General features: G+C 44.3%; 1 protein-coding gene across 1 annotated transcript; it reads left to right on the top strand.

Moving 5' to 3' along the window:
- Positions 1-2,051: 2,051 nt before the first annotated feature.
- LOC128277852 (mucin-5AC-like) lies at positions 2,052-15,348 on the top strand. The gene is made up of 6 exons (XM_053016437.1): positions 2,052-2,316; positions 2,391-2,905; positions 2,960-3,411; positions 3,491-3,747; positions 3,814-4,936; positions 6,545-15,348. Exons 1-6 carry the CDS (start codon positions 2,088-2,090, stop codon positions 12,999-13,001), a joined length of 9,033 nt encoding a protein of 3,010 aa, XP_052872397.1. The 5' UTR covers positions 2,052-2,087; the 3' UTR covers positions 13,002-15,348.
- Positions 15,349-16,365: the final 1,017 nt, after the last annotated feature.

Genomic DNA, 16,365 nt, shown 5'->3' with positions numbered 1-16,365 from the left:
GAAGCATGATTACTACGGAGCCAACCTTTAGGCGTAAATTGTGCGGTAGTAAGCCAGACACATCGAAGGTGTTTGAAAATTCAATTGGATAGTTGGTGGCTTCATCTTTATTTGTTACACAGTCAATAGATGTGCATGACTGCGTTGTTCCAATGATCTTATTTTGCATTACGTAGCCTAGGTCATTTACATATGTATTCTTAGCCGCTAAAATTGCTCACTCACTCAACAATTCAGTATTTTTGTAGTTTGAAATGATGTTTGGAAATACTTTGTTGATAAGTTCGCCTTTCGATGAGACAAAATTACAGAAATTCTGAGGAAATGAAATCAATCCGCTTGATTCGTCGACACGTACTGGACCATTACCGATAGTCAGCAATTGCTCAGAGAAATCTTTAGCAGATGTATTGTTTAATTTTTATTGTCATCTGAAGTTTCTTCACATAGCGCCGTAGATTCGATGGTTTGAGGCAAGCGTTCATTTCGTCGGTAGCCGTTGTTCTTGGAATTACTGACAGTGTTTGGCGGAAATCGCCAGACAGTAAAATCGTTGCCCCTCCAAAAACGAACCGTGCCCGTTAAAACGAACCGCTCAGCGGTTGTCGCGCCAAATAAGAAGAAGAAGGCATGTTGGTTATTTAATTGTTTATGCTGTTTCATGCTTTTATAAGTAAACTAGCAGTTCCCGGCGCGCGTCGCTGCGCCTCATTTCATCCTTCTTTCTCGATTGGGAGGCGTTTCAGAGACTTCTTGGTGACGTATCCGATCAGGTTTCCTTTTCGCTTCCCGTTACTCCTCCTTTTCAGACGATCGGGCTTCCCGGTAGCGTATTCGTTCAGTTTCCCGTCCCACCTTACGTTACTCCTTCTTTTCCCGGTGCCGTATCCGATCAGCTTCCGTTTTCGAATCCCGTTGGATACATGTCAAAACTCGCACAACCTGAGTTTGGCTCAAATTGCTTGAAAATTATCCGAACTTTGCTAACATTAACCCAGATTTTGTATGGAAGCCCCCCTTTGTAAAGAGGGGAGGGGTTTGAAACCTTCACCACAACATTTCCCCTTCCCCAAAACTCCCATCTGCCGAATTTTGTTCGATTTGCTCGAAAACAACCCGAATTATGCTGATTTTTATGTTACGTTTGTATGGGAGCCCCTCCTCCCCGGAGGCGTGGGAGGGTCAAACTTTCCTATTCACAATCCGGGGTCACAAAATTACGCTGTGCAAAATTTCACGCGGATTGGTTCAGTAGTTTTGGAGAAAATGCGGTACAGACAGACAGACAAACAACCATTTTTATATATATAGATACTTACCGATAAATGCAAAACTCCGTTACCGACGGTAAAACCACCGACTAAAATTACTTACCAAAATAAGCAAGTGCTTAAATTTTTAAATATTCAATTTCCCCGCACAATAATTTGTTTACAAAACGAGTGATGAAATACACGTATGAATAAACGTGAGCTTTCAAATGAACGCGAGAGCTGTAGTGCGAAAGATGAGCCGAAAATTGCTCGCTGTTTCGCTCTTTATCTGGCGTTACGCGTGAGAGAACAGAAAAGAAAGAAAAAACATTGCGTATTGTGGCTTCATTGTTACGTGGCCGGAATCTTCCTCCGGTTCTAAGGTATCTCCATACCAATTTTCAGCCAGATCGGTTCAGTCGTTCTTGAGTTATAAGCATTTCAACAATCTGCGACATTCTTTTATATATATAGAAGATATATATAGATGACCAGTAATGACGACAACCATTCATGTCCTTTCATGATCTCTCACGCCTCCCTCTCAGACCGACAGATAGAGTTAACCCGATAGAAAGAGATAACCAGTTAGAATAAGATAACCAAGATAACCTAAAACCTGTGCAATAAACTCACTCTCGAAGTACTACCGAGTCAGTCAACACGTGCTTTCGAGCACAACCTATAATTATATACATTATATAAAATGCTACTACATGATACAATATTGCTGTTTTTTTCGAAGTGTCAACAAAATTTGGAATTCCTCAAACTCAATTATCGCTCTGCTCTTTGTTCCAGCTTCAGCGAGGAGCGGCAACATTGTCAGCCGTGATGCTGACAATCCTTGTCATGCACAGCAGAGATGGAGCGTTTGCAGCGGGCAATAACATGCGTGTTGTATGCTATTACACTAACTGGTCCGTCTATCGGCCGGGGACAGCCAAATTCACACCACAGAACATAAACCCGTATCTATGCACTCACTTGATCTATTCATTCGGTGGATTCACCAAAGAAAACACTCTCAAGCCATATGACAAATATCAAGATATTGAACAGGGTAATAAGGGCTGAATATATCAGATTATAATCCAGTAAAATATTACTACAACATCAGTTGACATATATTTGCAGGAGGTTTTGCAAAGTTTACCGGGCTGAAGACATACAACAAACAGCTTAAAACGTTACTAGCTATTGGAGGTTGGAATGAAGGTTCGTCACGATTTTCTCCATTGGTAGCTGACGCCCAACGACGCGAACAGTTTACACGAAACACGATCAAATTCTTGCGGCAATACCATTTCGATGGACTTGATTTGGATTGGGAATATCCAGCATTTCGAGATGGTTCCAAACCGAAGGATCGAGAAAACTATGCCCAACTGGTGCAAGAACTACGCGAGGAATTTGAACGAGAAGCAACAAAAACCGGTCGACCTAAGCTGCTGTTAACGATGGCTGTTCCGGCTGGCGTGGAGTACTTAGAAAAAGGCTATGATGTGCAGAAATTAAACAAATACCTCGATTGGTTCAATTTGCTTTCCTACGACTACCACAGTGCTTATGAACCGGCAGTTAATCATCACTCACCTTTGTTCTCCGTGGAAGAAGCATCAGAGTATAGCTTTGATTCTGAACTCAATATTGTGAGTGCTGGTGATCACACATTCGTTAGAATTTTGTTAACTTCATTTTTTTAGGATTACAGCGTAAAATATTTTCTGAATGCCGGAGCTGATCGTGACAAGTTGGTATTAGGTATACCAACATATGGTCGGTCATACACCCTGTACAATCCCGATGCCACAGACATCGGGGCACCTGCCGATGGACCCGGAGAGCAAGGTGATTCGACACGTGAGAAAGGCTACCTAGCTTACTACGAAATTTGCAGCAACCTAAAAAAAAATTCTGACTGGACCATCGTACAGCCAAATCCGAAGGCGATGGGTCCGTACGCTTACAAGGGTAATCAATGGGTTGGCTTCGACGACGAAGCAATCGCTCGTATTAAGGCGAAGTATGTAGCCGAAAACAACTTGGGAGGTATAATGTTCTGGTCGATCGATAACGACGATTTCCGAGGCACGTGCCACGGTAAACCTTACCCAATTATTGAGGCAGCAAAAGAAGCGTTGCTGGCAAACACCGAGTACGAAGCACGATCTATTAACGTACAAAATAGCTTATGTTGTTAACATTGTTTTACCTTGGGTCGATTCTATTTCTAGTGTTGGTGTAAATGATATTGCTTCACCGAGTGGACCTCGAAAAATCAATCGATCAAGAAAACGTCCAGCAACACATAATCGCGTCAACACTGTTAGTAACAACGACATCAAGACCTCGTTCAATACGATGCAGGACCGTAAAGCAGTTCATCAAAGTCGGATCACGGCTGCTACCACTACATCGACCGAAGGATCGTCGCTTGTTGGAGGAAGGACGACCACACCTCAACCCCCAACTACTCCTGATCCAGGAGCAGGTAACTTCGTGCTGTACAGGTACATGTGCAAGATTATTCATGTTATTATGTTTATGATACTTAAAGATTTCAAATGTACGGACGAAGGATTTTTTCCACATCCGAGAGATTGTAAAAAGTATTTCTGGTGTCTGGAAAGCCCGAGCCTGGGCCTAGTTGCGCATCACTTCACCTGTCCCTCCGGGCTAGTGTTCAACAAATTGGCAGATTCGTGTGATTATGCGCGAAACGTGATATGCTCGAAGCATGCTCCGATTACTAGCACAACAACTGTCATAGAAACTACTGCGAGAACAACGCCTGTACAGTCGACATCGACGACACAACGCTCACGCATAACTATTGGCAGCAGGAATACATTTTTCAATCGGCCAGCTACCACCACCACGACAACCTCGACAACAACTGAAGAACCGGTAGTAGAGACAGACTTAAAGCACGAAGAAGACACTGAGCAGCAACCGGAAGAAGATCCAAAAGTAATTAAGGAGCTAATCGCTCTCATAAAAAAAGTTGGAGGCATCGAGGAATTAGAGAAGCAGCTTCAAGCACAGGAAGATGATTCGATCGTACTTGTAGACACCGGGGTTACCGATTCTATCTCTACGACACCATCTACAACAATTAGCAAATCTCTGTATGAACGCGTGCTAAGCCACACCAGTGGGACCGTCGGTCAAAAGTTTCGTCCAGGCATCACCTTCACCCAAAAGGACCATACTTGGACGTCGCCCGAAAACAAATACTCCTCGGTAGTGCGTAATTCGTACAGCAACAGTCGCGTGGGGCCTCAAAACGAGGGTCTGGACCTGCTACCCGAGTTTGAGGGTGTGTTTCGCGAAAAACCGAAGTACGTAACGCTCAACCGAGCACGTCCAACGAACCCCTCCGTAATTGAAGATCGCTTCGACGATAGCGATAGTCACGATGGCGAAGAAGACGCAATCGAGGAAGGAGAAAATCAAACATCAACGGTAGCAGGCAAACGAACAGCTTCAAATACCAAATACGTGAACATAATGCGGCATCGACCTTCAATCACTTCTGAGCAAGAAGAGAAAGGCGACAGTGATGAGGAAACTCGCGAATCCTTTATACAGCACAGCATATTGAATCGAAACCGCTTCAGACTTACTACAGAACCAACACAATCAGTCGCAGAGGAAACTGAACGCGCTCTTCCTTCCCGGTGAGTAGTATTATGTTAAGTTTAACTGTTTAGCTACAGTAGCACTTAAACATGCATTGACGAACAGTTTTCTTAATCCTGATCAACTTATTGACATTATTTTAACAACAATATTTGACTATGTATAAGATGGAACAGGCCCCCCGTTGATAGAACAATTGGTAACGCTCGTCGGATTCAGGCTGCTTGCCTAGACGGATGTGACAGGGAAGCTAGCGCGTGGCTAACAACCGCCCCTCGTAAAAATACAACGTTACAGTAAGGAAACGAGATCAATATTGTCTCTGCTGCAGGCTAAGACTGCTCGGAAGTTGTAAGCAGAAGTTCAAAGAAGAAGATGAAGAAAGTTGAAAGCTAGGGCCACACGAAGCGTAAAACCGAGCGTTAAGGCAATGTGCAACGCCAAATTGTTTGCGCATATGTCAAAAAGCTTATGCGTCCGCGGAGACGTAAAAACAAGCGTAAAACCGAGCGTAAACATTGTTTTCAAACACTTTGTTTACAAGCAGAGGATAATGTAAGTTTTTATTTGTTATGGTTTTTGAATTTTACCTATAAATTTATTAAAAAATTAAAAATTATTCAGAAATCAACTTACCTCTTCGATTTCTATTTTCTCGGGCCAAAAACACAAATGTAAACATGTTTGACACTTCAGTGAACACGTTTTTATATTTTAAGCCTGCCACACGGAGCGCAAGTGATTTGACATTACAATTTTTTTTTCACGCTCGGTTTTACGCTTCGTTTACGCGTCATCAAGAGAGAAAGCAGATAACAGCAAGAGAGTAGGCAGAAACAGAAAGCTAAAGCAAAATGACGCTCGAGTAAACGCTTGAGTGACCGTTTGAGTTTCATAATAAGGGGGTATGAAAAGTAACTTTCTCTGCTTTATTTTTTTAGTTTTTCAAATATTTTATGGGATTATTGAGAAATTTTAATTACTAGTAATATTTAACAAACCCTAGAATACTCATTTACCCCCGCTGATAGAGCAGTCGGTAAAGTTCGTCGCTGTCACGCAGCTGTTCTGGGTTCGAATCCCGCGACCGGTTGTCACGCAGCCGGCCATGTTTTGATTCCCGATACCGGCGTAACAGGTGGGTTGGCGCGGGACCAACAACCCCGCCCGTAAAAACGAACCGTTACAGAGACCAACAATGATAAACATTGTCTTTGGTGCAAGACATTTTTTTAGAACATTTAGAAGTATTATTAGCCTTTCTACCTATTCATTGATAAATATGTATGCTAAAATCGAAAGTGAACGATTACTCTTCCTTCGTATGAACCAGAAGAAACTGCGGGCACTTACGAGGTGCAGTCGCGAATGATGGTTACTTAACCAATATTAGACAAATGTATGCAGAATCATACTGCGCGCTACGCATACCGTAAGTCCAAGACACATGCATGAATATACACAGGATGCAATAACCTATGTGAGGTATTAGAGAAATGCGGATCTTTTGATAACATTCACCTGCAACCCTACTTGAAGTAGGGTTGCGTAGACCCATGACTTCGTTTAGTAGTTAAGTGACGTAGGATATAAAAATATGATACGGTCTGCATTTCAAGAAAACAGTAATGCTTTTTTTTCACCAGGTACAACATAATCGACCGCCGACGCACTGCCAGTGTGCAATATACCAGCAGCCGCTTACAGGCCGTGAATCGAGATGATGTAGGCACCGATTCCTCTCTTTTGGTACCCTCTACAGACTTTCAAACCATTTACACTACAGCACCAATCACTACTTCCAACGTGACACGTCCATCCGAAACAAACTCAACATCTTACAGCACACTTCGGTCCAGTGGTGTCGAGCGTGCTAGCGCTAATGCCAGCAACAGCAGTGTCGTCGACAGTAACAACATTAGTAGTAACATTAGTGCCGATAAAAGTAATAGCAGTAATAGTACTTACGCGGGTATTACCCAAGCGCAAGGTATTCAATACTTTTCCATGACTACATCACTCAACGGTACGAATACGCCTAATAGTGACGTACCAAGCGTACAGCAGCAACATGAACAGCCCTATGTATTAAATGTCGACTACCAAGTGGAAGCACCGGTTGAAGCGTCCGACACTGTACCAACGATCGCCAATCCCACTGGTGACTTGGTGAACGCCATAGAATTGACGCTCGAGTCAACGACTGTTCCTTATCAAAGTGAAGACGTTTCTGCAGGTGGTTCAACCGGTGTGTTTGGAAGTTCCACGGAGTCTGATAACACTCTAGGCATAGGAATGAAAAGGCGAACTGGCGGGTACAACGCATCCGTTAAGCCAACTACTGATTTGTCGTCTACATTACCAATCAAAACGACAACGACCACGATTGTTCCAATCCTGATTCCAACTAACGATGCTCCGCCCCATAATGTCAAATTCAAATTCATGCAAAGAACTAGAAAACCATTGACTACCACTACCACTACATTAGAACCCATCACTAACATCGGTACCGGAAGTGACTTCATACCAACCAAGGCCACCCCGCGTCCATTTACGTCGGGCTTACGTCGAACACGCCCGACGCACCCTTCGGTTGCCATCACCAAAAACAGTGCAGCTTCCTCCGTCATGGATACCAATTTAACAACGCTCCGATCGGTAAAGGTGAGTTTTTCCAATTCACAAACACTTGACCCCCTCCCTGGCCGCCAGCGAAGAGTCGGCAATGCTGCGACGGACAGTGACAGTGCGATTAACGGTGGCAGGCTAGTGGAAAAGCAGCACGCGGAAGCAATGCGACCTGTGCCGCATAGCAACCGTGGTAGAGTGCGTTTCCGCAGCTCCACCGAACAGGAAACTGTACACTCTGGAGACAGCTCCGGAAACATTAATGACAATTCATTCCCCGCCCTGCCCACAAGCTCTTCTTCGGTGAACCCACTTTCCAGCCCAACAGCATTACGCCGCCGCTCACGACCATCGTCGTCGGCAGATTCCGCCGCCAACCGCTTTGCAGTTGGTCGTCCGTCCACCGTCCCTTCAATCGATGCTGCGGATTTAAAGGAAACAACATCCACGTTGTCTTCGATCCGACGCGCCAATTTCAATTTGTACAGTGGTCGGGGAACGACAACCAAACAGGAAATGAAGTTCGGTTCGCCGACGGAAACAACGACGACTAACGTAGATGCAAGAACTAGCTACGATACTGTGACCATCAATCCCGATCTAGTTAAAACGTACACGCACGTTGCTGACAACCCACTCATGGCACAGGAGCGCATCTTGCTGACATTAGGTACCGCTATAAGGTACGGCTTCAACAGCCGTAACCACCTTACCAATGACCACAAGGTGAAGTTAGTACAAGAACAAACAATACCAACCTCTACTATAAGCTCGGTTCCCTCCATGGGCCGCCCGTTTGGAAGTAACCACCAAAACGTAGCCAGCATGGCAGACAGTGCATTCGATGAAGTGGTCAACGATATGTCAACCGAGGCGATGGATGAACAGTATGCAACAAAAAAAGCTGATTTGTTTACACTGTACAGCGTCAATACGCCTAAAGTGGATACAACCACACCACAGCAACGTAAAGTTACGGGTACTTCGTATGTATTACCCACTCGGGTTGCGCCCGAACGTAGCACTACCGAACTGACTGACACCACGATAAAAGTGATGATTTCCAAGGAGAATACGAATAAAACGTTTATTCATGGTCGCACACGTCCCACAAGCCCACCACGATTGCGAGCTACGTTGCGACCAGTAAACTCAGATGGCACGATTATAGAGGAGCAAGAAGCAATTGATGGGACAAAACCAGTACCGGAGTCATCTCGCAAAGCGTTTGATGTTCCTCGGCATCCTCCAAAAACTCAAAAACAGTCGCATTTTCGATCCACGTCAACGATAAACGACGTAACAGATCGCGGGCCTAGCATATCAACAACTAAACGCCAACGCGGCAGTTCCCGACGTCGAACCACGACGACGCTAGACCCTCCTACCATCAGTGCCAGAGATGATAATAACAAGTTTCCAAAAACATTATCCGATCAGCGGCTGTTTGCATCTCGTACCATACCGATAACAAAAACGGTACCTGACGATTCGACAATTGTTTCGCTCCTTGAGACCATAACAGCGGGGCCGACATTCCCCGACAGCAAAGCAGCCAACTCCGACTTTACCACTGTCATTTCAGTCGACATGTCCAACGAACTTGCTGACAACGATAACAAAGAAGCCACTTACAGCGCTGACGATTGGACACTGGAGACGCTTGCGACACCAATGGTTACCGAAAAAACTCGCTTTCAAGGTGCCGTCTCGACTCACAACTCAATGAACCAGCTATTCAATGACAGCCAGCAGATCGAATCGGAATCGATACTAAGCCGTAGTCCAGTCCGTTCGGTCGGTGTGACAAGTAATGCGGCGCGAAAGTTCACAGAATACATATTGCCAACGAAACCATCTGAGCCGACTGAACAAACACGGAAGTATGTACCGACGCGCCGAAACCGCCCTTCCTTCTCGTTGGCGCGCAACAGTCGTCCCTTCACTACAACCCCAACAGAGAACGGCGCATTTGATTCTTCCACTTCCGTCACAACTACCACACCGTCCAAAGGTCTATTCGTTCCGCAGCGCCGACGTAAACCGCTCCCAAGAGACAAAGTCAGCAACAATGGCACAAACAACGAGGATGAAAGTAGCGAGCCGTTTTTGACACGGACGACCCGCCGCCGTCCAGCAAACTCGTTAAATCGTCTGTCCCGGCCGCAATCGTTTGAAGATTCTTTTGACAAAGCGACAGTGCCAACGAAGCCGCTCGAGCATAAAATCATCAACAGGACTTCGGTGTTGCTCCCGAAGCGACCGAATCTGTTTGCTCGTACAACGGTGTCGACGACCACAACTGGAAAGCCAATATTCGTCACCGGAGAAGAGACCACTGATGACCGAACGTTAAATGAAGAAGAGCAGCAGCATTACAGTGCTCAGGAAGAGGACAACGAGATCCAGCGCCAAAGCAAAAAGCTATTCGGATCGGTGGGTAGTGACGTCGGCAACAGTGTGTTGTCAGAGTCAAGCGAACTTCCCACTGGTTTTCGGCGACCAGCAAGTTTGGGACAATACCTTCGTATCAGTTCCGGTGGATCGCGTGTTACAACAGGCACTAGTAGCAATCGGTTTATTTTCAATAATAACCAGCCACCAGCGGACGGTGCCACAGTGCTGGCTGCATCGACCACCACACAGCGCTCGATCACAACGCGCAGTAGGCGCCCGTTCGGTAACGTAAGTGGCTACAAACCAACAACACAGAATGGCACCACAGCAGCCGGTACCGGCGGGTTTGTTGCGTCGTTACCTGGTGGCATTACTACCCCGCGACCACGGTTTACGCCAACTACACGTACTCGGCTTACTTTCGGTCGGCAACGCTCGACAACGTTTCCGGCCAGTAGTGCCATCGGAGAGGGTCAGCTCGGAGCCAACGCACCTCAATCGGGAGCAGAACCCGAGCTGAGCATCATTGCTAGGCGCTATCAACCACGCAAACAAACGAGCAGACGCAACCTTACTACCACGACGGAGCCGAAATTGAACACCGAATACGGCGTGAGCAAACGCAACCGTACTAACCAGTCATCCTTGTTCACCAATAGTGAAAAGCAGGGTCGGTCTACTATCCCACCGTCACTGTTGTTCGTAACAACAACAGAAACGGATAGTACTGCCGTCTCAACGCCTTTTGAAGGAGCACATAAGATGACAACGTCTCTGCCAATGAGCGAGGCTATCACAAGCTTCGCTTCTAAACCATTCGCTTCAACTGGCTGGGATAACATGGCGTCACTAGCTGTTACGTCTGCTACTACTACCATCAGCACACAGCGGCTGGCAGACACTGAGAACGAAATAGTCGAGAACACGACTGCGTATCTCGAAGATGCAGTCAACACATTTAGAACCACTACCGAATACTACACTGCATCCGATGAAACTCATTACACGACACTGAATACGGCTGACACGATCTACACTATTAATGATAATATCGATATTGATGATGTAAATGTATTGCAGGACCGTGGTAGAACGTCGACAACCACCGTTAAACCGACAACGCTATACCACGTGTTCTCGATTGACAAAGAGAACGAGACGGTACCATCGTCAACGGAGATCTATCGTACAGAGGAGCAGGAGATCGAATTACCTGCTGCCAACGGAACGGATAAACTGGTGCAAATCCATCGCGTTGTAGAGATCTACTCTAAGAATTTTAGTAACCCAGATGAACTTCCCATAATGCAGAAACTCGGTGAAATTAACCGCAAGATTATTATACGCCTAGTTGAACCGAACCGTGCGAACCGGACAGCTAACAGTAGCAACTCCGTTACCACGACCGCGACGATGTTTGGCAGTTCGGGAGCAGAGTATCCAGCCACTGCCACCGAAGGTACGGACCACCATGGGAAAAATGGAAACGAAATCCAAGGACCCAACGTGGTGCTATCATCGAACAGCATATTTACTGTGGAGACGTCGACTATTCCACTTGAGGGCCTTTTCGATCCGGAGCAGAAAAGAGAGTTTGACTTCCCAACAACCGAGTCACCAGCTGCCGATTTAGAGACAGTAGCACCGCAGCAGGATTATGAAAGAATATCAAACGTGGAGTTCGCCACCACTAACGTCGGTAACATGGCGGCAGCAGACGATGAGCCTTTTACAATTACACCCGCTGAGGTGGCAACGGAGCGTTACACACAGGTAACCGAATCGCGCATCCGAACATCACCACCACCGAACACGAGCAGCGGGTACGAATATAATGATAACCAAATCATGGAACAGAGAGCAGCAGGGGAACAGAAACGCATCGTTACTACAATTTCTGCTACTAACAACGCCATCACCACCGCAACTACTGCTACCGAAGCAGCACCCGTGGCGTCTTCGACTCATCGTGAAATCGTACATAAGTACACGCTACCGGCTGAATTCTCCTTCCAGGAGCCTTCGAGCGAAGCAACGCCAACGACGACAACCAGAACTGCCATCGAGGTAACAACCATTACAGAAGAAGTACCTACCACTCCACAAATACCTAAAACGATGAAAGCAACAGCGACCGCGATGAGGACAACCACTACAACTGAAAACCCGGAAACACCAACTGTGGAACGTGTTCAACCATTGGTCCTTCCAAGCAAGGAAAGCAAACTGAAGTATGCTAAACGACCGACTGGACAAAAACCGGCACGCTTACTTGACTTTGCGTATAATCGAGATGCCGACTCCAGTGAGCACGACGATGGTGGGCAGTTGACCACCACTAAACCACTAATGACCGAGCCTTCGCAAACAAGCACTTCGAAAGCAAACACTGCTCGCCTCTTTCCGAACGGGCGCAAGTACGTATCCTTGCTGTCGCAGAGGGCAAACTTAACTCTACCGGATACGGCAGCAACTACTCTTAACGCTAGTAGCTCGTTCCGCAAATCCAAGGATATTCAAGTGCTTCTACCGCCAAAGACCACTACGTCGATGACGACCACTGCTTTTACCAAAGCCGTCAACACAATAACTAGAAGCAATATCCCAACAACGCGTCCCACTGTTATAACAAAGATCGATTTTAACATCAAGTATGTTCTGCCGGCATCTTTTCCTGATAGGGAGGCTCACAAGCTGAAAATCGAGAGCAAAAATGACAAGTACAGTATACCGTTGTCTCCAATACTGCGTCCCGACTTCGTGACGCGAGAGATTTCGGGCGAACGACAGGAACGCCAGTTTTCACCCGTATACCGGCCGGAGCTTGATAATGACGAATTGACTCGCCAACTGACCAGCGACTCGGATCCGGTTGCGCTTGAGGCGGCTAGCCTACACAGAGAAATTCTCGACTCTGATGCCACGGACAGCCTATTTCGCGAACCCGAATCGCGTGTGTTGAACAACAAACCGGAGCAAGTCTTGAGCGGTCGCACCCTACCATCCTCGGCCGTCTACTTCCAACGGCGATCAGCTGAAGTGCCAAAGCCAATGAAGCCGATACCAGTACAATGAAGTCGATAGCAATAGCGAAGCAGGTTGACTCCTCAAAAGTGTCCAAATATACACATGATGCGGCGTCAATGGCCCCGGCGATGGTCGTAGTGAGCACTCATAGTCGTTTCGGTTACTTCAAATCTTTCACCTCTTTATCGCCTCAGCCATTTTCTACTATGAAGCAGCAAAACGTGTCATCGAAAACAAATAACGCTCGCGGTATCATAGCGAGAGAAAAGGAGAAGCAAAGATAGAGAAACTGAATTAACAATATCGCATATCCTTAACCTGCAGCTGTTCTAACAAATATGAATACCATGGACGCTTGGCAGTGCAATGTATTAGCATGGCCAAAAAGAAATCCATTACTTTCGCATGAATTTTATAACTTTATTTGAGATGTTTCCAATGGGCCGATTTGCTGCCATTTTAAAAGCAGCTTTATAATACCCCTATCTTATAGAAGTTTTGGTAGTTATTAGCGAAAAACTGTAGCAATCTATTTTTACTATCTTCTCTTGATCCCAATTTCTTACCTCCCAGGAAGTTTTGCAATGCGTAAAAATGGTATTAATCGCCTGATGCAAGGTCCGGACTATACGACGGATACATTAAAACTTCCCAACCAAGCTTCAGGAGTTGTTGGCGAGTCACTATGGGCGTGTGTGACATTTCGCTGTCCTGATGGAACGCAACAGCTCTTCTGTTGGCCAATTGTGGCAATTTCTGCTCAATCGCTAGTTTCGAACGGTTCAATTGTTGACAGCGGTCGACGGGTCTGCCTGTGCGAGGTGCATCTTTACCATAAGAAAGTACTGAACCGGGTCGACGAAACCAAAATTGCACGTAGCTACCTGTTACAGTATCGCCTCCATAAGCACCTCTGTAGAATGTACCGAATATACTCTTTGGTGACCTTCATTGTTAGCAGCCTCTAACTCACAAATGAAAGGAACAAACTAAAAACAGTGAAAGCATTTTTTAAGTGTGAACCTTAATAACGAGCATAAACTTGAAATTGTTTAATCGATACTTTACTTTTCATTTAGATTACTATCGTAAATCTAAAGCCATCTGCCGAGAAATTAATGGATTTCTTTTCAGCCAAACTAATATAGTTTTGGTATAATTCCTCTTTGGAGTAAATGTGCTATAAACCGTCTGCAACTGCAACTTCTTTTCTACTATGTTTTACAGGACTAACACCTAATGCTATTGCAAGTGTATGTATGTGTGGGTATGGATGTAATTATTCGCACATATAAGTGCCACCGTTCTATTATATCGTTATCGTTGCATCTATTTTAATTATTTCAACAATTTAGAAAACATCATTATCTAGAATATTATTTTAGAATGCTACAATGCCTTTCCACAACGTAAATTCAGGATAAAAAAACCGGTTTGCAATATGTTTCCAGTAGCAAAATTCATCACACACTAATATCAAATATCCAAATACTTTCCTATTAACACAACTGCTCAACCCTAGCTCAACCTTGATCGTTCCAGCTTCCTTACCATTACAATGCGCTCATTTGTCTGTACAAGCAGGTTAAATTTCTTTGAAAAGTTCGTTTTCTTCTTCTTTGGGCTCTTCTGCCGTCATCTGGCAACTTCAACCGCCCTACAAAGAATTCCATTATTCAATGTAAATGGGTTACTTTTTCACAACCATAAATTTTGAAAGGCGTTTTAGAAATCCTTAAGGTCCTTTAACAGTGAAAATACACAACACATATATTTTAGGGTGTGGTGTCCCGTACAGTATATTCCATAACACACAAAAACTATGTTCTTTAGTATTTTTCGGTTAGGTGATGAATATTAAATGTATAAATTTGTCTAAAGTTCATAAGTAAAGGATTGTTTAAATCAATGCATTACTCACATTATTCAAAACGAAATTTCAGCTTAGAAACAAGAAAATAGAACTATGAAACAAAAACTCCATCGATTTTACTTTGTTCATTGCACAACGATTAGTCAAACCGATTAGTGTCGTTGACGGGGTAGAATAGAATAATCTCTTCTACATCACGTCCCGAAGATAAAGCATCTCCTGCTTACAAAGTTTTCGCGAACCAGGTTTAGTTGGCTCTAACCATAAATACAAACTAGTCTCCATGTCGAAAATCTGGCTTCTTGCGAACACTTACAAACCAAGAGCTCACAATACCACTTAATGCTTGTATTTTCAGGAAAACATGGAACTATTTCACAAACATGAATTTCATGGAATTTTTGAGCCAATATTTGATTAGGCTATAGTTTGTAATGTTTAAGGATTAAGTCATTGTTAACTTGTGGTGCAGTTTTGAAGTATAAACTAAATTTGGTTATGCTTTTTATTGTAATTATTTTTACACTCATTTCTTATCTCTTCAGACGTTTCCTTTTATTACTAATTTATTTCACATCGTAAGGGCATGCAGTAGTTTAGCATATTTCTGTATGGAATAGAATACTTCGAATATGTACAGGGTCACCCATTTTGTATTTTCGAAACCACAGGGTTTGCATTTTACCGTTTTCGACTATATTTGTCAACAAATGTCTAACTTTTAGTTGAATGCCTGCCTAAAATGAAAATGAATCGTTTATCGGTTGAAATCGGTTGAAAAGAGACCGTGATATCCAGAAAAGATGACTGTATGGTGCGCATTTTGGGCTGGCGGCAGTCATAGGACCCTGTTTTTCGAAAACAACAAAAGGAAGACCATTACTATCAATTTCGTGTGATACCGCCAGATAACAAGCAATTTTTTACTGCGCGAGAACTTTGATGTACCTATAATTTCCCGTTTCGGTGATGTCAATAGACCACCTAGATCATCCGATTTGACACCGCCGGACTTGTTTTTGTGGGGCTACGCAAAAGGTCGTGTTTATTCTGACGAGCCTGCAACTTTGGGGCATTTAAAAAATTACATTCGCCATGTTATGGCGAAAGTAACATCAGAAATGTACAAAAAAGTCATTGGAAATTATCTTATCAGAATCGACTGTTGCCATAGATCCCGAAGCGGCCATCTGAACAATATTATGTTTCACGCATAAAAGCAAAGAACAAACTTTATGATAAACAGAAAATTTTATCAAAAACTTAATTTTTCATGTATTTTCTAAGTATGTTTTTGAAACTACGAAACGGATGACCCTGTATAAGTATATGTATTGAAATGAAAAATTCCATTTTATTCAAAGTATGTGCCATCGATAGATATGCAATTCTCCCAGGTCTCTGCTAAATCGTGAATGCCACGAAAGAATTCTTCGTCTTATGAAGCAAACCAATTAGTCAATCCAATGCAAGCACAATTTTCGACTTCCTCGTAGGAATCGAAGTGCTGCTTAGCCAATGCGTGTCCCATCGATGAAA

Source organism: Anopheles cruzii, chromosome X, assembly GCF_943734635.1.
Source record: "Anopheles cruzii chromosome X, idAnoCruzAS_RS32_06, whole genome shotgun sequence".
Taxonomy (NCBI): domain Eukaryota; kingdom Metazoa; phylum Arthropoda; class Insecta; order Diptera; family Culicidae; genus Anopheles; species Anopheles cruzii.
Note: the sequence above shows the minus strand (reverse complement) of the source record. Positions and strands in the feature narration are given on the sequence as shown.